The 22,262-nt window shown below is 39.5% G+C and overlaps 2 protein-coding genes across 2 annotated transcripts in view; both read right to left on the bottom strand.

The window, feature by feature from the left end:
- Nucleotides 1-22,262, bottom strand: part of LOC139754190 (ionotropic receptor 93a-like) — a 298,583-nt gene that overhangs the window by 224,476 nt on the left and 51,845 nt on the right. The gene's annotated exons all lie outside the window — the stretch shown is intronic.
- LOC139754288 (uncharacterized) overlaps nucleotides 103-22,262 on the bottom strand; it is a 48,534-nt gene continuing 26,374 nt past the window's right edge. The window contains exon 5 of the mRNA XM_071671670.1: nucleotides 103-294. Within this exon, the coding sequence (XP_071527771.1) occupies nucleotides 103-294 (192 nt within the window). The remainder of the gene's footprint in view (nucleotides 295-22,262) is intronic.

Genomic DNA, 22,262 nt, shown 5'->3' with positions numbered 1-22,262 from the left:
TAATGTACATCAACTTGGCCAAATTTCTCGAGGTAAGTAGGTGGCGGCAGTGACTCGCCTCAACCCAGGCAGCGGTAAAGACCAAACTTGGCCCAATCATTATCAGTGACTCACCTCGATCCAGTTATTGGCAGGAAGAACGCGGAAGGTGAAGTTGAGGGCGCGTGCCAAAGATAGAAACATTTCGCCGTCTGTGCCGGAGTAGCTCCTGACGGTGGTGCCGTCAGCGGCCTGCTGATCCTCCTCCACCCAGAACGGTGGGAACGGCAGCACCGACACTGGAATCGTCGCTCCCTGGAAACTGATGATACACAAGAATGTGATGCAACAAAAAGCACATCCTCTTGTGAGAGAAATTAAGTTTTTTATGTCTCCTTCTGTTAAGTTCTTCTCTTATCATTTATACTGTTTAACATCTAAAACAATTTAAAACCTGGATTTTGCCTCCTACAAAACCTGTTAGGACAATGTCAAAGACCACAATTGCCGAGGGTGTTGTCAAGATGTGTTTGTCTAGAGTGGAATAAATTTATGTTTATCGAGGTTGAAATGAAGATATGTTTTTCAAGAGTGAAGTAAAGATGGGATTTTAGAGGGAGATAAACTATGTTTCTCTGCAGTCGTTGACAATTTCTAGTTATTCTGTCTTTTTCTTTAGTTGTAGATGGTAAAGTAACAAATCCAAACTTTATGATCTATCTTGTGACATCTGCAAATGTATCATTTTGTAGTGTCCAAAACTGATGCTGACCCAAAGGATTTAGGTCCATCAGATGACTGGTCCTGAAACTATAAGTGCTAAAAATTAATGAAAACCTGATGCATTTGGATAGCCTTACATATGTGGTAATGAGTCATATATCGAAAAATAGATTTGAATCAAGCAGTCCCTGAATTCATCTAGAAAAAGTAGATCCACTGTTCTAATATGAATGAATGATAAACTCAGTTCATGAAATCAATAGTTTCCCTTTCTGACATATTTTTTCATATGAAGAATGAGAAGTACACTCAGAAAAACAGATAAAAGAAAAGGTTTGTAGTTCTAGTTACAGGGCACACTGCAAATCGTTTGGAATGTCTCATGTGTATATTTCATATGAAGGTAAAGATTTTCTAAAGGTTTTCAGAAGAATAGAGAGAATGTTGGGGTGAACAGAGTGGTGATAATGAATTTGGAAAGGAGACTTGTGTGAGGAAGTACCAGGAGAGATTGAGTGCAGAAAGGAAACAGATGAGAACAAATGACGTGAGGGGAGTTGAGGGAGGAATGGGATGTATTTAGGGAAGCAGTGATGGCTTGCGCAAAAGATGCTTGTGGCATGAGAAAGGGGGGAGCTGGGCAGATTAGAAAGGGTAGTGAGTGGTGGAATGAAGAAGTAAGATTGTTTGTGAAAGAGAAGAGAGAGGCGTTTGGACGAATTTTGCAGGGAAGTAGTGTGAATGTTTTGGAGATGTATGAAAGAAAGAGGCAGGAGGTCAAGAGAAAGGTGCAAGAGGTCAAAAGGAGGGCGAATGAAAGTTGGGGTGAGAAATGATCATTAAATTTTAGGGAGGATAAAAAGATGTTTTGAAAGGAGGTAAATAAAGTGCGTAAGACAAGAAAACAAACGGGAGCATCGGTGAAGGGGGCTAATGTGGAGGTAATAACAAGTGGTGGTGAAGTGAGAAGGAGATGGAGTGAGTATTCTGAAGTTTTGTTGAATGTGTTTGATGACGGAGTGGCAGGTATAGGGTGTTTTGGTCGAGGTGGTGTGCGAAGTGAGAGGGTCAGGGAAAATGGTTTGGCAAACAGAGAAGAGGTAGTGAAAGCTTTGCGGAAGATGAAAGCCGGCAAGGCGGCGGGTTTGGGTGGTACTGCAGTGGAATTTATTTGAAAAAGAGGGTGACTGTGTTGCTGATTGGTCGGTAAGGATATTCAATGTATGTATGGTTCATGGTGAGGTGCCTGAGGATTGGCGGAATGCATGCATAGTGCCATTGTACAAAGGTAAAGGGGATAAGAGTGAGTGTTCAAATTACAGAGGTATAAGTTGGTTGAGTATTCCTGGGAAATTATATGGGAGGGTATTGATTGAGAGGGTGAAGAGTACAGAGCATCAGACTGGAGAAGAGCTGTATGGTTTCAGAAGTGGTAGAGGATGTATGGATAGGTGTTTCCTTTCAAGAATGTATGTGAGAAATACTTAGAAAAGCAAATGGATTTGTATGTAGCATTTATGGATCTGGAGTAAACATATGATAGAGTTGATAGAAAAGCTTTGTGGAAGTTATCAAGAGTATATTGTGTGGTAGGTAAGCTTCTAGAAGCAGTGAAAAGTTTTTATCAAAGATATAAGGCATGTGTACGTGTAGGAAGACAGGAAAGTGATTGGTTCCCATTGAATGTTGGTTTGTGGCAGGGGTGTGTGATGTCTCCATGGTTGTTAATTTGTTTATGGATGGGGTTGTTAGGGGGTAAATGTAAGAGTTTTGGAGAGAGGGGCAAGTATGCAGTCTGCTGTGGATGAGAGGGCTTGGGAAGTGAGTCAGTTAATGTTCGCTGATGATGCAGCACTGGTGGCTGATTCGTTTGAGAAACTGCAGAAGCTGGTGACTAAGTTTGGTAAAGTGTGTGAAAGAAGAAAGATGAGAGTAAATGTGAATAAGAGCAAGGTAATTAGGTTCAGTAGGGTTGAGGGACAAGTTAATTGGGAGTAAGTTTGAATGGAGAAAACCTGGAGGAAGTGAAGTGTTTTAGATATCTGGGAGTGGATTTAGCAGCGGATGGAACCATGGAAGCGGAAGTGAGTCACAGGGTGGGGGAGGGAGCGAAGGTTCTGGGAACGTTGAAGAATTTGTGGAAAGCGAAAACGTTATCTCGGAGAGCAAAAATGGGTATGTTTGAAGGAATAGTGGTACCAATAATGTTATGTGGTTGTGAGGCATGGGCTATAGATAGGACTGTGCGGAGAAGGGTGGATGTGTTGGAAATCATATGTTTAATGACAATATGTGGTGTGAGGTGGATTGATCGAGTAAGTAATATACACATTCACTTATAGTTATACTTAGTCACTGTCTCCCGCGTTAGCGAGGTAGCGCCATGAAACAGACGAAAGAATGGCACAACCCAACCACATACATATGTATATGCATAAACGCCAACACACGCACATATACATACATATACATTTCAACGTATACATACATATACATACAAAGACATATACATATATACACATGTACATAATTCATACTTGCTGCATTTATTCATTCACGTCGCCACCCCGCTACACATTTAATGGCACCCACCTCCCCCCGCGCGCACGTGAGTTAGAACTAGGAAGACAACAAAGGCCAACATCATTCACACTGTCTCTAGCTGTCATGTAATAATGCACCGAAACCACAGCTCCTTTCCACATCCAGGCCCCACAAAACTTTCTATGGTTTACCTCAGACGCTTCACATGCCCTGGTTCAATCCATTGACAGCACGTCGACCCCGGTATACCACATCGTTTCAGTTTACTCTATTCCTTGCACGCCTTTCACCCTCCTATGTTCAGGCCCCGATCACTCAAAATCTTTTTCACTCCATCCTTCCACTACCAATTTGGTGTCCCGCTTCTCCTCGTTCCCTTCACCTCTGACACATATATCCTCTTTGTCAATCTATCCTCACTCATTCTCTCCATTTGACCAAACCATTTCAATACACTTCCTTCTGCTCTCTCAACCACACCCTTTTTATTACCACACACCTCTCTTACCCTTTCATTACTTCCTCGATCAAACCACCTCACACCGCACATTATCCTCAAACATTTAATTTCCAACATATCCACCCTCCTCTTCACAACCCTATCTATAGCCCACGCTTTGCAGCCATATAACATTGTTGGAACCAGTATTCCTTTAAACATACCCATATTTGCTCTCCGAGATAACGTTTTCGCCTTCCACACGTTCTTCAACGCTCCAGTTTTTCTCCATTCAAACTTACCTCCCAATTAACTTGTCCCTCAACCCTACTGAACCTGATAACCTTGCTGTTATTCATATTTACTTTCAACTTTCTTCTTTCACACACTACCAAACTTAATCACCAACCTCTGCAGTTTCTCACCCGAATCAGCCATCAGCGCTGTATCATCAGCGAACAATAACTGACTCACTTCCTAAACCCTGTCATCCATAACAGACTGCATACTTGCCCCTCTCTCCAAAACTCTTGCATGCACCTCCCTAACAACCCAACAATAAACAAACTAAACAGCCATGGTGACATCACGCACCCCTGCTGCAAAAAGACATACACTAGGAACCAATCACTTTCCTTCCTTCCTACTCGTCCACATGCCTTACATCCTTGATGAAAACTTGTGATTTTTTCTAGCTACTTGCTTCCTACACTATATACTCGTAATAACTTCCACAAAGCAACTCTATCAACTCATATATATATATATATATATATATATATATATATATATATATATATATATATATATATATATATACATATATATATATATATATATATATATATATATATATATATATATATATATATATGTATTGGTTCTCAGTGAATGTAGGTTTGCGGCAGGGGTGTGTGATGTCTCCATGGTTGTTTAATTTGTTTATGGATGGGGTTGTTAGGGAGGTGAATGCAAGAGTTTTGGAAAGAGGGGCAAGCATGAAGTCTGTTGGGGATGAGAGAGCTTGGGAAGTGAGTCAGTTGTCGTTCGCTGATGATACAGCGCTGGTGGCTGATTCATGTGAGAAAGTGCAGAAGTTGGTGACTGAGTTTGGTAAAGTGTGTGAAAGAAGAAAGTTAAGAGTAAATGTAAATAAGAGCAAGGTTATTAGGTACAGTAGGGTTGAGGGTCAAGTCAATTGGGAGGTAAGTTTGAATGGAGAAAAACTGGAGGAAGTAAAGTGTTTTAGATATCTGGGAGTGGATCTGGCAGCGGATGGAACCATGGAAGCGGAAGTGGATCATAGGGTGGGGGAGGGGGCGAAATTTCTGGGAGCCTTGAAGAATGTGTAGAAGTCGAGAACATTATCTCGGAAAGCAAAAATGGGTATGTTTGAAGGAATAGTGGTTCCAACAATGTTGTATGGTTGCGAGGCGTGGGCTATGGATAGAGTTGTGCGCAGGAGGATGGATGTGCTGGAAATGAGATGTTTGAGGACAATGTGTGGTGTGAGGTGGTTTGATCGAGTAAGTAACGTAAGGGAGAGAGAGATGTGTGGAAATAAAAAGAGCGTGGTTGAGAGAGCAGGAAGAGGGTATTTTCAAATGGTTCGGGCCATGGAGAGCATGAGTGGGGAAAAAGATTGACCAAGAGAAATATATGTGTCGGAGGTTGGAGGGAACGGGGGAGAAGAGGGAACAACTGGAGGGTGGGAAAGATGGAGCGAAAAAAATTTTGTGTGATCGGGGCCTGAGCACTGCAGGATGGTGTGAAAGGAGGGCAAAGTAATAGGTGTTATTGGGAGTGATAGGTTATTTTGTGGATTGTTGTCTAAGTTATATGTTAGGAGTGTTTAGTGTGAGTTGATAAAAGTGATAGTAGTAGGTGAATATCTTTGTGTTAGTGATAGTGCATGGTGTATTAGTGCATTCGTGAAAGTGTTTATTTTTGAGATAGTTGTTATATGTGAATAAGTTTATTAAGTATGTGAGATTAATGTGTCAGTTAGTGTAAAGTGTCAGTGATGTTTAGTGGTATGTGAGGAGTTGCAGGCTAGTAGTGATAGGTGCAGTTTATGTGAATTGTGAATTGTGTAGAGTTTAGTAATATGAGTTTTGTGGTAAGGATTTGAGTGAAGTTGTTAATGTGGATACGACGTGATTTAATTGAAGTAAGTTGCGGTGAGAGATAGTGGATTATTGTGAATTTAGTGATGATAATGTTTTAGGGAAGTGAAGACGTGTCAATTTAAAAGTGTTTTGAGTGATAGTGAGTGTTATGTGTATTTTATATCAAGAACTGAGGTAAGTGTTGTTAAGTGTAGATGTGTGTTTACAGTGAGATGGGAGCTATTATATTGTGGTTTATTGTCATAAATGTGTTTTTTAGTATCTTTATATTTGTTGAATTAGGAGGTTTTAGTTGTAATCGCGTGGTAATAATGAATGTGCTAGTGTGTGTCAAAATAGTGATAATAGTTATGTTATATTTAATGGTGAGTAACTAAGGGCTAAGTAGTTTTTGCTTTAGTGTAGTGGCGTAGTGATTGGTAGTGAGTGGAGTGGAGTGATGTGGTATCCCGGGGGTTGACGTGCTGTAGTGGATTGAATCAAGGATGTGATGAAGCGTCTGGAGGTAACATGGAAAGCTGTGTAGGTTATGTATATTTGAGTGTGTGGACGTATGTATATACATGTGTAGGGGTGGGTTGGGCCATTTCTTTGTCTGTTTCCTTGCGCTACCTCGCCAACGCGGTGAGACAGCGACAAAGCAAAAAAAAAAAACAAAAAAATTATAAATATATATAATATAATATCTATATATAATATATTTTTATATCTATATTATATATATTATATGTTATGTTCATATATATATCTATATATATTAAATATAGATATTTATACTATATTTTTATATATATATATTATTAATATATAAATATTATATATATATATCTATATATATTATATATATAAATATATATATATATAATATATATATATATATATATATATATATCTTGTACTATATATATATATTATATCTTATATTTATATATATATATATATATATATATATATTCTATATATATATATCTATTATTATATATTATCTGTATTATTTATAGATATATAAAAAATATATTATATATATATTAAAAATATATATATATAGTTATTATATATATATATATATATTTATTTTATATATATACATATAATTATATATATTATATATATTATATATATATATATAAATATATATATATAATATATATATTATATATTATATATCTAAATATATAAATAAGGTATAAGTTTGTGAGTATCCTGGTAAATTATATGGGAGGTATTGATTGAGAGGGTGCAGGCATGTACAGCGCATCAGATTGGGAAAGAGCGTTGTGGTTTCAGAAGTGGTAGAGGATGTGTGGATAGGTGTTAGATTGAGAGGTTTGTATGTGAGGAAATACTTTTGAAAAGCCAATGGATTTGTTGTGCATTATGGGATCTGGGAAGGCATTATGATAGAGTTGATAGAGATGCTCTGTGGAAGGTATAAGATATAATGGTGTGGGAGCAAGTTGTTAGAAGCAGTGAAAAGTTTTTATCGAGGATGTAAGGCATGTTTGTTGTACGTGTAGGAAGAGAAGGAAGTGATTGGTTATCAGTGCGAATGTCGGTTTGCGGCAGGGGTGTGTGATGTCTCCCAATGGGTTTTTGTTTTATTTGTTTATGGATGGGGTTGTTAGGGAGTCAATGCAAGAGTTTTGGAAAGAGGGGCAAGTATGAAGGTCTGTTGGGGAATGAGAGAGCTTGGGAAGTGAGTCAGTTGTTGTACGCTGATGATTACAGCGCTTGGTGGCCTGATTCTTGTGGAGAAACTGCAGAAGCTGGTGACTGAGTTTGGTAAATTGTGTGATGAAAGAAGAAAGTTAAGAGTAAATGTGAATTAAGAGCAGGTTCATTAGGTCCAGTAGGGTTGAGGGTCAAGTCAATTGGAGGTGAGTTTGACGGAGAAAAACTGGAGGACGTGAAGTGTTTTTAGATAATCTGGGAGTGGATCTGCGAGCGGATGGAACCATGGGGAAACGGAAGTGGATCATAGGGTGGGGGAGGCGGGCGAAACTTCTCGGAGCGCTTGATGAATGTGTTGGAAGTCGAGAACTTATTCGGAAAGCAAACAAATGAGTCTGTTTGAAGGCTAGTGGTTCAACAATGTTGTCTTGTATGGTTGCGAAGCGTGGGCTATGGATAGAGATGTGCGCAGCGAGGATGGATGTGGGAATATGAGATGTTTGAGGGGCAATATTGGTGTGAGGTGGTTGATCGGTAAGTAAAGTACGGGTAAGAGAGAATGTGGAATAAAAAGAGGTGGTTTGAGAGAGAAGAAGAGGGTGTTTTCAAATGTTCGGGCACATGGAGAGAATGATGTGAGGTAAGATTGACCAGAGATAATGTGTCGGATGGTGGAGGGAACGAGGGGGAAGAGGGACCCCCAAATTGGAGGGGGGAAAGATGGAGCGAAAAAAAATTTTGTGTGCTCGGGGGCTGAGCATGCAGGAGGGGGAACGGAGGGCAAGAATAGAGTGAATTGGAACTGTGATGGGTTATACGGGGGATGCGTGCTGTCAGTGGATTGAATCAAGGCATGTGAAAGCGTAGGGGTAACATGGAACGATTGTGTCGTTGTATATTTTGCGTGTGTGGTCGTATGTCTATACCTGTGTATGGGGTGGGTTGAGGCCAATTCTTTCGTATGTTTCCCTTGCGCTACTCGCAAAAAGCGGGAGACCGCGACCAATGCAAAAAAAAAAAAAAAAATTACCATTATACTATATATATATATATATATTGATAGTTATATATATAATATATATATATATATATATGTATATGTTCAAATATATATATATAAACGTGGGGAGACGCGACACAAGCCAAAAAAAAAACAAAAAAAAATATATATATATATGTATATATTTATGATATATTCTATTTATATTTTAATATATTATCTATATATTATATATTATATCTATATATATATATATTAATATAAATATATATATTATTATATAAATATATTATAAAATATATATAGGTGGAAATTGAGTATTAGAAGCATGAATGCAACGTAGTTATTGCTTTGCAATTCTAGATTTTTTTTCTGGTCGAATAGAGGAGGATGTGATATGTTCAGTACCAGTGCACGATGCCGAGGGAAAATCAGTAGCAAGTTAAACTGTGTAGATGGCATATCCGCGATGGAGTGACTGTCAGTTAAGACCTTATCATTACGAAAAGAAGGGACAGAACGGGTCTGCAACCCTGAGAGACCCACTGTTGTAGGATAACGAGTAGTAAGTCGCTAACCAACACGAAGGGCAGTGGGGCTGGATTAGAAGAACTTCATACTTTATGAGAATAGAAGTGTCACATAAGAGTAATCACCACGTAGAATTGTCCTGCGAAAATCAATGCTGCTAGAAGACGGACATTAAGATTCTGAATGTTTTAGAGAATGAGTTTTTAAAGAGAGTTTAAAGGCTTTGGAGATATATAAGGTTTAGAAACATTATATTTGTTTGGTGGAAAGCTTAAAGATTATGATGAATCTGTACTACGGGTTGCATATGTTGGCCTAACTTATCACAAGCAAAAGCTTCAAAAGACATCTACTTTTGAGATAGCTGTTTTTTCTTTCAAGTGTCATTTGTACATTCGAGAGTCCAGTGAAACCCACTGGTGATATGTTCCTTATTTCATATCTACAGTTACAAAAAAATTTAGCGCCTCACAACCAGAGAAGTTAGCAGATGTACCCTACCATAATGAGGACTGCGGTTACACAGAGTAGGAGGGTTGAGGACGGCCGCCCACCACCGGCCGGTCAGCGGGTGTAGAGGTCTCTGCCAGCGGGGCGACAGGCCCGGCTTTTCTATGCTGGAGACAGAAAGATGTACTCATAGCCCTCGTCATGTCATGCGCTCGAAAGTTCTCGCCATCGAAGTAGAATACCAGGTGATACAAGTGATATTCACTTTACGAACCTCATGACTGTGGAGGACGAACAATAACAAGTGAACATCAATCTTCAGTGATGTAATTGTCCATCAACTTTGGCCAAATTTCTCGAGGTTAAGTAGGTGGCGGCACAGTGACTGCTCAACCCAGGCAGCGGTTAACGACCAAACTTGGCCCAATTATATCAGTGACTCACCTCGATCCCGTTATTGGCAGAAGTTCGCGGAAGGTGAGTTGAGGGCGCGTGCAAAGATAGAAACATTTCGCCGTTACTGATGCCGGCGTAGCTCCAGACGGTGGTGAGTCAGCGGCCTGCTGATTCCTCCTCACCAGAACGGTGGAACGCGCAGCACCGACATGGAATCTCGCTCCTGAAACTGATGGTACACAAGAAGTGATGCAACAAAAAAAGAACTCCTCTTGTGGAGAGAAATTAAGTTTTTTATGTCTCCTTCTATTTAAGTTCTTCTTTATCATTTATACTGTTTTAACATCCTAAACAATTTAAAACTGGATTTTGCCTCCACAAAACCTGTTAGGACAATGTCAAATGACCACAATTGCCGAGGGTGTTGTCCAAGATGAGTTGGTTGTTCTCGAGTGGAATAAATTTTATGTTATCGAGGTTGAAATGAAGATATGTTTTTCCAGAGTGACGTAAAGATGGGGGTTTTAGGGGAGATAAACTATGTTTCTCTGCAGTCGTTGGACAATTTCTAGTAATCTGTTCTTTTTCTTTAGTTGTAGATGTAAGTAACGAATCCTAACTTGTGATCATTCTTGTGACAATCTCAAACTGTATATTTTGTAGTGTCCAAAACTGCCTGCTGACCCAAAGGATTTAGGACCATTCAGATGACTGGTCCTGAAAACTCATACGTGCTACAACATTACATGACAAACCTGATGATTAGGATAGCATAATATGTGGTAATGAGTCATATATCGACAAATATAGATTAGAATCAAGCAGTCCTGACTTCTCTAGAAAAAATAGAGTCACTGTTCTAATATGAATGATGATTAACTCAGTTCATGAAATCACTAGTTTCCACTTTTGACTATTTTTTTCATAGGAAGAATTAGAAGTTACACTCAGAACAACCGATAAAGAAAGGTTTGTAGTTCTCGTCTACAGGGCACACTGCAAATGGTTTGGAATGACTCATGTGTATATATCTATGAAGGTAAAGATTTTCTAAGGTTTTTTCAGAAGAAAAAGAGAGACTGTTGGGGTGAACAGAGTGGTTGATAATGAATTTGGATAAGGAGGACATGTGTGAGAAGTACAGGCGAGATTGAGTGCAGAAAGGAAACGGATGAGAAACAAATGATTACGTGAGGGGAGTTGTGGGAGGGAATTGGGATGATTTTTAGGGGAAGCTAGTGATGGCTTGCGAAAAGTGCTGGTTGTGGCATGAGAAAGGGGGGAGCTGGGCAGATTAGGAAAGGGTAGTGGTGGTTGGATAAAGAAGTAAGAATGTTTGAGAAGAGAAGAGAGAGCCGTTTGGACGGAATTTTGCAGGGATAGTAGTGTGAACTGTTGTGGATATGTATGAAAGAAAGAGGCAGGAGGTCAGAGAAAGGTGCTAGAGGTCAAAAGGAGGGCGAATGAAAGTTGGGTGCGAAATGATCATTACATTTTCGGGAGGATAAAAAGATGTTTTGAAAGGTGGTAATAAAGTGCGTAAGAAAAGAGAACAAAACGGGAATCGGTGAAGGGGGCTAATGTGGAGGTAATAACAGTGGTGGTGAAGTTGAGAGGGCTGGAGTGAGTATTCTGAAGTTGTGTTGAATGTGTTTGATGACGGAGTGGCAGGTATAGGGTGTTTTGGTCGAGGATGGTGTGGAAGTGAGAGGTCAGGGAGGAAAATGGTTTGGCATACAGGACGAGTAGTGAAGCTTTGCGGAAGATGAAAAGCAGGCAAGGCGGCGGGTTTTGGGTGGGTATGCAGTGGAATTTATTTGAAAAGAGGGTGACTGTGTTGCTGTTTGGTTCGGTAAGGATTATTCAATGTATGTATATGGTTCATGGTGAGGTGCCTGAGGATTGGCGGAATGCATGCATTAGTGCCATTGTACAAAGGTAAGGGGATAAGAGTGAGTGTTCAAATTCAGAGTATAAGTTGGTTGGAGTATTCCTGGGACATTATAGGGAGGGTATTGGATTGAGCGGGTGAAGTCATGTCAGAGCATTCAGACTGGAGAAGAGATGTGTGGTTTCAGAAGTGGTAGGTAGTTGGAAAGGATATGTATGGATATGTGTTCCTTTCAGAATGTATGTGGAAATACTTAGAAAAGCAGATGGATTGTAATGTAGCATTTATGGATCTGGAGAAAAACATATGATAGAGTTAATAGAAAAAGCTTTGTGGAAGTTATCAGAGTATATTGGGGTAGGTAAGCTTCTAGAAGCAGTAAAAAGTTTTATCAAAGATATAGATGTGTACGTGTGGAACGAAAGACGGAAAGTGATTGGTTCCATTGAATGTTGGTTTTGCGGCAGGGGTGTGTGATGTCTCCATGGTTGTTAATTTTGTTTATGGATGGGGTTTTGTTGGGGGGTAAATGTAAGAGTTAGGAGAGAGGGGCAGTATGCAGTCTGTGGGATGAGAGGGCTTGGAGTGAGTAGTTAATGTTCTCTGATGATACAGCACTGGTGGGCTGATTGTTTTGAGAAACTGCAGAAGCTGGTGACTAAGTTTGGTAAAGTGTGTGAAAGAGAAAGCTGAGAGTAAATGTGAATAAGGAGCAAGGTAATTAGGTTTTCAGTAGGGTTGAGGGACACAGTTAATTGGGAGGTAGTTTGAATGGAGAAAACTGAGAAGTGAAGTGTGTTTAGATATCTGGGAGTGGATTTAGCAGCGGATGGAACCATGGAAGCGGAGTGAGTCACAGGGTGGGGGAGGGAGCGAAGGTTTCCTTTTTTCCGGGAACGTTGAAGAATTTGTGGAAAGCGAAAAAGTTATCTCGGAGAGCAAAAATGGGTATGTTGAAGGAATTAGTGGTTACCATTATGTTATGTGGTTGTGAGGCTGGCTATTGATAGGACTGTTGCGGAGAAGGGTGGATGTGTGGCAATCATATGTTTAATGACATAAGTGGTTGTGAGGTTGATTGCTCGAGTAAGTAATATAACATTCACTTCATATAGTTATACTTCGTCACTGTCTCCCGCGTTATAGCGATGTAGCGCCAATGAAACAGGCGAAGAATGGCACAAAACCCCAAACCCCATCACAAGTATATGCATAACGCCACACCACGCACATTATAATACATTATACATTTCACGTATACATACATCTACATACAAAGACATATCATATTTACACATGTAAATATTCATACTTGATGCCTTTATTCATTTACGTCGCACCCGCTACACATTTAATGGCACCCTACCTCCCCCGCGCGCCCGTTGAGTTCGAACTAGGAAGACAACAAAGGCAACTTCATTCACACTGTTCTCTAGCTGTATGTAATAAGCACCGAAACACAGCTCCCTTTCACATCCAGGCCCCCCAAAACTTTCTATGGTTTACCTCAGACGTTCACATGCCTGGTTCAAACCCAATTGACAGCACGTCGACCCCCCCCGGTATTCCACATCGTTTCGTTTACTTAATCCTTGCACGCCTTTACCCTCCTATGTTCAGGCCCGATCGATCAAATCTTTTTCACTCCATCCTTCCTACTACCAATTTGGTGTCCCGCTTCTCCTCGTTCCTTCCCTCTGAACATATATCTCTTTGTCAAATCATCTCATCATCTCTCCATTAGACCAAACCATTTACATACACTTCCTTTGCTCTCTCAACCACACCCATTTTATTACCAAACACCTCTCTTACCCTTTCATTACTTCCTCGATCAAACCACTCACACCGCCAAATTCATCCTCAACATTTCATTTCCAAATATCACCCTCCTCTTCACACCATCTAAGCCACGCTTTGCAGCCATATAACATTGTTGAACTGTATTCCTTTAAACCTACCCATATTTGCTCTCCGAGATAACTTTTTCGCCTTCCAACGTTCTTCAAAACGCTCCAGTTTTTCACCATTCAAATTACCTCCATTAACTTGTCCTCAACCCTACTGAACCTGACTAACCTTGCTCTTAATTCATATCTACTTTTCAACTTACTTCTTTCACATACCAAACTTAATCACCAACTCTGCAGTTTCACCCGAATCGCCATCAGAGCGTAACATCCGCGAACAAATAGCTCACTTCTAAAAACCCTGTCATCCATAACAGACTGCATACTTGCCCCTCTCTCCAAACTCTTGCATGCACCTCCTAAACAGCCCAAAACAATAAACGAAGCTAAACAGCCATGGTGACATCACGCACCTGCCGCAAAAACGGGAATTTACACTAGGAACCAATCACTTTCCTCTTCTACTCGTCCATATTGCCTTAATCCTTGATGAAAACTTGTGATTTTTTTCTAGCTACTTGCTTCCTACCACTATATACTGTAATAACTTCACAACGCAACTTCTATCAATCATATACTATATCTATAATATATCATATTATATATATATATATATATATATAAAAATATAAATATATTATATATATATATAATTATATTATATATATCATATATTATATATTTATATTATATTATATATGTATATATATATATATATATATATTATATATATATAATATATATATCTATTTATATATATATATCGTATATAATATATGTATATATATATATATCTTTTTTTCTTTAAAAACTATTCGCATTTCCCGCGTTAGCGAGGTAGCATACGAACAGAGGGATGGGCCTTTGAGGGAATCCCTCCACCTGGGCCCCCTTTCTTGTTCCTTTTTTTGGAAAAAGTAAAAAAAAAACGCTGAGGGAGGATTTCCTGCCCCCGCTCCCTCCTTTTTAGTCGCTTCTTACGCACGCAGGGATACGTGGGAAGTATCTTAATCCCTTCCCAAGGATGATATATTTTATATATATATATATATATATATATATATATATATATATATATATATATATATATAATATATATTATATTTTTATATATATATATTGGTTCTCATTGAGAATGTAGCTTTGCGGCAGGGGTTGTGTGATGTCTCCAAGGTTGTTTAATTTGTTATGGCTGGGGTTGTTAGGGAGGTGACAATGCAAGAGTTTTGGATAATGAGGGGCAAGTTGAAGTCTGTTGGGGATGAGAAGAGTGGGAAGTGAGTCAGTTGTCGGTTCGTTGTGATACAGCGTGGTGGCTGATTCATGTGAGAAAGTGCAAAATTGGTGACTGGTTTGGGAAAATTTGTGAAAAAGAAAGTTAAGAGGGAAATGTAAAAAAAGGCAAAGGGTTTTTAAGGGACAGAGGGTTTTAGGGGCAATCAATTGGGAGGTAATTTGAATGGAGAAAAATGGAGGAAGTAAAGTGTTTTAAAATAAATTGGGGGTGGATCCCGGCAGCGGATGGAACATGGGAAACGGAAGTGGAAAATAGGGTGGGGGGGGGGGGCGAAAAATTTTTTTGGGGCCTTGAAGAATGTGAGGGAAATCGGAAAAAATATCTTTGGAAAGCAAAAAAGGGTTTTGTTTGAAAGGAAAAGTGGTTCCAAAAAATGTTTTATGGTTGCGAGGCGTTGGGGTAAAAAAAAGGGGGTAGAGTTTGCGCGGAGGTGGATGTGCTGGAAAAGGATGTTGAGGGAAAAGTTTTTGGTGTGAGGGGGTTTTATCGAGTAAGTAACGTAAGGGAAGAGAGAAAGTGGGAAAAAAAAAAGAGCGTGGGGGGGGGGAGAGCAGAAAAGGGGTTTTTTTAAAGGTTTGGGCACCCTTGGGGAAAAATGAAATTTAGGAAAGATTTACCAAGAGGAATAAATGTTGGCGGGGGTGGAGGGGAAGGGGGAAAAAGGGGGGAGGGCCAAAATTTGGGGGTGGAAAAATGGAGGGGAAAAAGATTTTTTTGGGATCGGGGCCCTGAACATGCGGGGGGTGAAAGGAGGGGAAGGAAAAAAAGTGAATTGGATCGATGTGGTATAAACCCGGGGTTTTACGGCTGTCAGTGGATTTAAATCAGGGGATGTGGGAACGGGCTGGGGGAAACCTGGGAAAACTTGTAGGAAAGTATAGTTTTGGGGTGTTGGGGGTATGTTTAAAACATTTGTATGGGGGGGGGGTTGGGCCAATTTTCCCCTTTGTTTGTTTCCTTGGTGAAAAAAAATTCCAACCGGGCAAAAAAAGCAAAAAAAAAAAAAAAAAAAAAAGAAAAAAAAAAAATAAAAAAAAAAAAAAATATATAAAATATTTTATATTATATATATAAATAAAATTTTAAATATATATATTTATATATATATACTGTGGGCATTTAACCCCCGGGAGTCCCTTAATATGTCATTGAATCCCCGCGAAAAAGCGCATGACGGAAATCCTACAGTAAAAAGGGCATGATTAAAATATAAAGGGCAATGTAATCCTTACTGTGTTTTAACTTCTTAAATCTTCCGCTGAACCCACAGTGAAAAAATCAAAAGGGCAACTCTTGTGGGAGGGCAAAGACGGGGGGTTTAAGGGAAAAAAAGACGTGATACTTTTTGTGAAAAGTTTAAAAATGATGTATGATTTAAAAACCCTTCCACGTGAACACACGAAAAAAATTTGAACTTAAAAATAGGTATATGTTCACTTTTCCCAAAGGGGCCGTAATAAATAAATGTAAATTATCTTTTTAGAAAAGACACAAAAACCCAACATATGCTGTCCAAAAGGGGGAAAAATGAAAATGAACCACAAATTGATAATCAGAAGAGGACTTAACAGAATCCCTTCTATAGATACTTCTTAAAAGAACTTCTCTGGGAACATTTGGGGTTTTTGGTAAAAAAAAGGCCCAAACCTTTTGTGGGACCCGGAAGGGCCACCCCCCCAGCTGCGATCCAGCTGGGCTGTAGGGCAAAAAAGTGTCACACTGCCCCTGAATATGAAAAGGGAGTCTTTAAAAAACAGCTAACACGGGAAAAAAACCCCAAACCTACTGACAGGGGGTTTACACCCAAAACGCTTTTTCTCCATCCCCATCAATAAAGTAAATGACGCTCAAAAGACAGCAAAACGCCCCTTGGGCAGAATTTGGATTATATATAATTTTTATTTTTATATATATTTTTAATAATATTTTAATAATATATATTATATATATAAATAAAATTATATATAATTTTTAAATTTTAAATATAAATATATAAAATTTTAAATAATATATTATATATAAAAAAATTTTATTTTTTTTTTAAAATTTTTAAAAAAAAAAACCCAAAAACCCCCCCCCATTTTTCCATGCCAAAGCATCTTTTGCGCAACCCATCACGTTTCCCCTTAAATAAAACCCCATTCCCCCCCCACCCCCCTTATTTCCATTTTTATAAACCTTTTTCCTTTCTGTACTCAGTCCCCCCGGGTACTTCCTCCCCAAAAGCCCCCTTCCCAAAGCTCACTTACTCTAAACCACCTTTTTCACCCCAACATTCACACTTTTTTTCTGAAAACCCAAAACAAATCTTCACCTTGGGCCCCCACAAGTAATGTTTAACTCCCTCCATTTGGCACCCTCAGCAAATTAAACCAAAAGCCCTTCTTTCGCGCCCCGTAAATTTAAAACCGTAATCCAATAACGCTCTCGGGCCCATCCCCCCTATTTAAAATACGTATATTTAAAAATCCCCCGCTTTTAAACCCAGGTTTTCCCAATCACCGGGCCCTTTTTTCAGAAAACTTTTTAAATCTACAAGCTCTTAAACCTTTTCCCCTTACAAACTGAACCCCCATGAAAAACCAATTTTTCCCCTCAACTGCCACATTACTCCCCTTTCATTCAAATCACCCACCACTAAAACCCCGGCTCGTGCATAAAAAAAACCCCTAACACCTCTTCCCGTTGCTCCAAAAAAAAATTTCCTCTTTAAAATCTTTCCCTTTTCATGCCCAGGTAGTGAGGGGTGGGGGTGAAGAAGTAAAATTTTTAGTGAAAAAGGGGGAGGGGAGGCATTTGGACGATTTTGCAGGGGAAAAAATGCAATTGAATGGGGATGTTTAAAAGAAAAGAAAAAAGGTCAAGAGAAAGGTGAAGAGGGAAAAAGAGGGCAAATGAGATTTTGGGGTTTTAGAGATATCATTAAATTTAGGAGAATAAAAAGAGTTTCCCGGAAGGAGGGAATAAAATGCGTAAAACAAAAAGGGGCAAAATGGAAATTTTAGGAAAAGGGGGCCCCAAAAAGGGGGGGTGTAACAATGTGGGGGAATTTAGAAGGAGATGGGGTGAGAATTTTTTAAGTTTGTTTTAAAGTGTTTGATATGAGTGGCAGATAAAAGGGTGTTTTTGGCGAGGTGGTGTGCCCAAAATGAGGGTTAGGGGAAATGTTTGGAAAAAAGAGAAGGGTAGTAAAAAACTTTGCGGGAAAATGAAAACCGGGAAGGCAGCAGGTTTGGAAAGGGATTTAGTGGAATTTATTAAAAAAGGGGATGACTGTTTTTGTTTACTGGTTGGTTTGGTTTTTTAAAAGTATGTTTTGGGCCCCAGGTGAGGTGCCGAGGATTGGCGGAATGCTTTTCCCTAGTTTCCGTTGTACAAAGGCAAAGGGGATAAAATGAGGGCTCAAAAATTTCAGAGGGATAAGTTTGCTGAGTAAATTCCCGGTTTAAATTTTTATGGGAGGGATTGATTTAGAGGGTGAAGGATTTCAAAGCATCAGATTGGGGAAAAGGGGATGTGGGTTTTAGAAAATGGTAAGGATGTTGGGTCAGGTGTTGCTTTGAAAAAAAGTAAAGTAGAAAAAATTAGAAAAAACAAATGGGTTTGTTTGTAAAACATTTATGGTCGGAGAAAGGGAAATGATTAAAAGGTTTTTATATAAGATCTTTGGAAGGTTTTAAGAAATATGGGGTGGGAGCAAGTGTTAGAAGCAGGAAAAGTTTTTATCGAGGATGTAAGCATGGTACGTGTAGGAAGAGAGGAAAGTGTTTGTTCTCATGAATGTAGGTTTCCCGGCAGGGGTTTGTGATGTTCATGGTTTTAATTTTTTTAAAATGGATGGGTTGATAGGGGTAAAAGCAAGAGTTTTGGAAAGAGGGGAAGTATGAAGTCTGTTGGGAGAGAGAGTTTGGGGAAATGGTAAAGTTGTTTTCGCTGAGATACGCGCTGGGGGACTGATTCTGTGAGAAACTGCGAAGGGGGAAACGAGTTTGGAAAGGGGGTGGGGAAAGAGAAAGTTAAAGAAAATGTGATAAGAAAGGTTATTAGTACAGAGGGTTGAGGGTCAAGTCAATGGGAGGTATTTTTGAAGGGGAAAGAGGCGGAGAAGTGAATGTTTAGATTCTGGGAGGATCGGCAGCGGAAGGAACCATGGAAGCGGAAGGGTCATAGGGTGGGGGGGGGGGCGAAAATTCGGGAGCCTTGAAGAATGTTGGAAGCCCGAGAACTTATTCGGAAACCCAAAAATGGGTAATGTTTGAAGGATAGGGTTTCCCAACAATGTTGTTTTGTGCGAGAGGGGCTTGGTAGGTTGTGCGCAGGAGGTTTGATATGCTGGAAATGAGATGTTTGGGGAAAATATGTGGTGTGAGGTGGTTTATCGAGTAGAAGTAAGGGAAAGAGATTGTTAAAATAAAAAGAGCGTGGTTTAGAGAGCAGAGAGGGTGTTTGAAATTGTCGGGCACTGGAGAGAATGATGAGGAAAGATTGACCAAGAGAATTTTATGGTCGGAGAGGAGGGAACGAGGAGAAAAGGGAGACCAAATTGAAGGTTTGGGAAAAATGGAGTGAAAAAGATTTTGTGTGATCGGGGCCTGAACATGCCCGGGGGTGAAAGGAGGGCAAAGGGAAAAAGTGAATGGAGCGATGTGGTATACCGGGGGTTTACGTGCTGTCATGGATTGAATCAAGGCATGTGAAGTACTGCCCGGGAAAAATGGAAAGCTTTGTGGAAATTTTTTTGCGTGTGTGGCGTATGTATATAAAATGTTATGGGGGTGGGTTGGCCATTTCTTTGTCTGTTTCTACGCTACCTTCCCCAAACGCGGGAGACGGGGACAAAAAAAAAGAAAAAAAAAAAAAAATATAAATTAAATATAATTATAAAATATATTTTTTATATATATAAATATATATATTATATATATATAATATAAATAATGTGAAATTGAGTATATGAAGCATGAAAAGCAACGAAGTTAAATTTCTTTTCAATTCCCCAGTGTTTTGGTCCGAAAAGAGGGGATTTATATGTTCAGTACCATGCCCATGCCGAGGGAAAAAAAAAGTAGCAAGTTTAAACTGTGTAGAATGGAATATCCCGCCGGAGTTTACTGTATTAAGACATTATCATCTACAAAAGAAGACAGTAAGCGTAATGCAGAACCCTGAGAGACACCAATTTTGATAGGATAAGAGAAAGTAAGTCGCTGCCCCAATCACGAAGGCAGTGGACGGAAAAAAGAACTTCTCTTAGAAATAGAAGTGTCACAAAAAGGGGTTTCAAAAGTAGACATTGTCCGAAAAACAATGGTGATCAGAAAAAAGAATAGTTTCTGAATTTTTTAAGAGAATGAATTTAAAGAGACTTTAAGGCTTTGGAGTATCATAAGGTAGAACTTATCATTATTTTTTTGGTGAAACCCCTAAAGATTATGATAAATCTCGTCTAGGGGGTTCATTTAGCCTAAACTTATCACAGAAAAAGCTCAAAAGACTCTACATTCTGAGACTAGCTGTATTTCTTTCCAAGGGGCATTTGTACTTTGAGAGCCCCGTGAAACCCACTGGTGATATGTTCCGTTTTTATATATACAGTTACAAAAATGTAAGGCCTCAAAACCCAGAGAATTAGCAGAGGTACATCCCATAATGGGTCTGCGGACACAAGAGGAGGGTGAGGAGGGCCCGCCCACCCCAGCCGGGTCAGCGGGTTTAGAGGCTCCCCAGCGGGCGACGCTGGGGTTCCCTCTGCTGAGACGGGAAAAAGATGTACTCATAAGCCCACGTTGTCATGTCGCTCGAAGTTCTCCGCCAAACGAAGTAGAAAAACAGTGATACATTTATTTTAAACTTCTACGAACCTCATGACCTTTGGAGGAAGAACAATAACATTGAAATCAACGTCAGTGATGTAATGTACATCAATGGCCAAATCTCGAGGAAAAGTAGGGGGCCGGCAGTGACCCCCCCCAAACCCGGGCCCACGGTAAGACCAAATTTTGCCCAATCTTTTACAGTGATCACCCTCGATCCAGTTATTGCGGGAAGAAGGGGAAAGGGGAAAATTTGGGGCGCGGTGCCAAAGATAGAAAAATTTCGCCGTCTGTGCCGGAGAAGCCCCTGACGGTGGTGCCGTCAGCGGCCTGCGATCCCCCCCCAGAACGGTGGAACGCAGACCGACACTGGAACCCGTCGCCCCCTTAAACGATGAAAACAAGAATGTGAAGAAACCAAAAGCACCCCCTTGTGAGAGAAATTAAGTTTTTTTGTCTCCTTCTTTTAAATTCCCTCTTTTATCATTAAAAGTTTAACATCTAAAACAATTTAAAACCTGGATTTTGCCTCCACAAAACTGTTAGACAATGTCAAAGACCAAAATTTGCCGAGGGTGTTTAGTGTGTTTGTCTAGAGTGGAATAAATTTTTTTATCGAGGTTGAAATGAAGATATGTTTTAAGAGTGAAAGTAAAAAAGGATTTTAGAGAGATAAACTATGTTTCTGCGTCGTTGACAATTTTAGTTATTCCCGGGCTTTTTCTTAGTTGTAGAAAGTTTAAAATAACAATCCCAAAATTTATGACTATCTTGTGACATCTGCAAATGTATATTTTGTAGTACCAAAAAAAGATGCTGACCCAAAAGGGTTTAGGTCCCATATATGACGGTCCTGAAACTATAAATGCTAAAAAAATTAAAGAAAAAACCGATTTCATTTGGATGCCTTACTATGTGTAATGAGATATATCGAAAAATAGATTTGAATCAGCAGTCCCTGAATTCATCTAGAAAAAGTGAATCCACTGTTCTAATATAATGAATGAAAAACCAGTTCATAAATCAATAGTTTCCCTTCTGACTTTTTTTCATATGAGAATGAGAAATACACTCAGAAAAACAGATAAAAGAAAAGGTTGTAGTTCTAGTTACAGGGCCCCTGCAAATCGTTGGAATGTTCCCTGGTATTTCATATGAAAGGAAAAAAATTTTCTAAAGGTTTTTAGAAGAATAAGAGAATGTTGGGGTGAAAAGAGTGGGATATGAAATTTGGAAAGGAGACTTGTGTAGGAAGTACAGGAGAGATGAATGCAGAAGGAAAAAGATGAGAACAAATGACGTGGGGGAGTTGAGGGGGGAATGGGTGTATTTAGGGAACAGGGGATGCTTTCGCCCAAAAAGATGTTGGGGCTGAGAAAGGGTAGCTGGGCAGATAGAAAGTTGTGAGTGGTGGAAGGGAAAAAGTAAGATTGTTTGTGAAAAGAAAAAAAAGAGGCGTTTGGAGATTTTGCAGGGAAGGTGTGAATTT

The sequence above is a fragment of the Panulirus ornatus genome, chromosome 16 (genome assembly GCF_036320965.1).
Source record: "Panulirus ornatus isolate Po-2019 chromosome 16, ASM3632096v1, whole genome shotgun sequence".
Lineage (NCBI taxonomy): Eukaryota > Metazoa > Arthropoda > Malacostraca > Decapoda > Palinuridae > Panulirus > Panulirus ornatus.
This window is presented reverse-complemented; position numbering and strand designations above follow the sequence as displayed.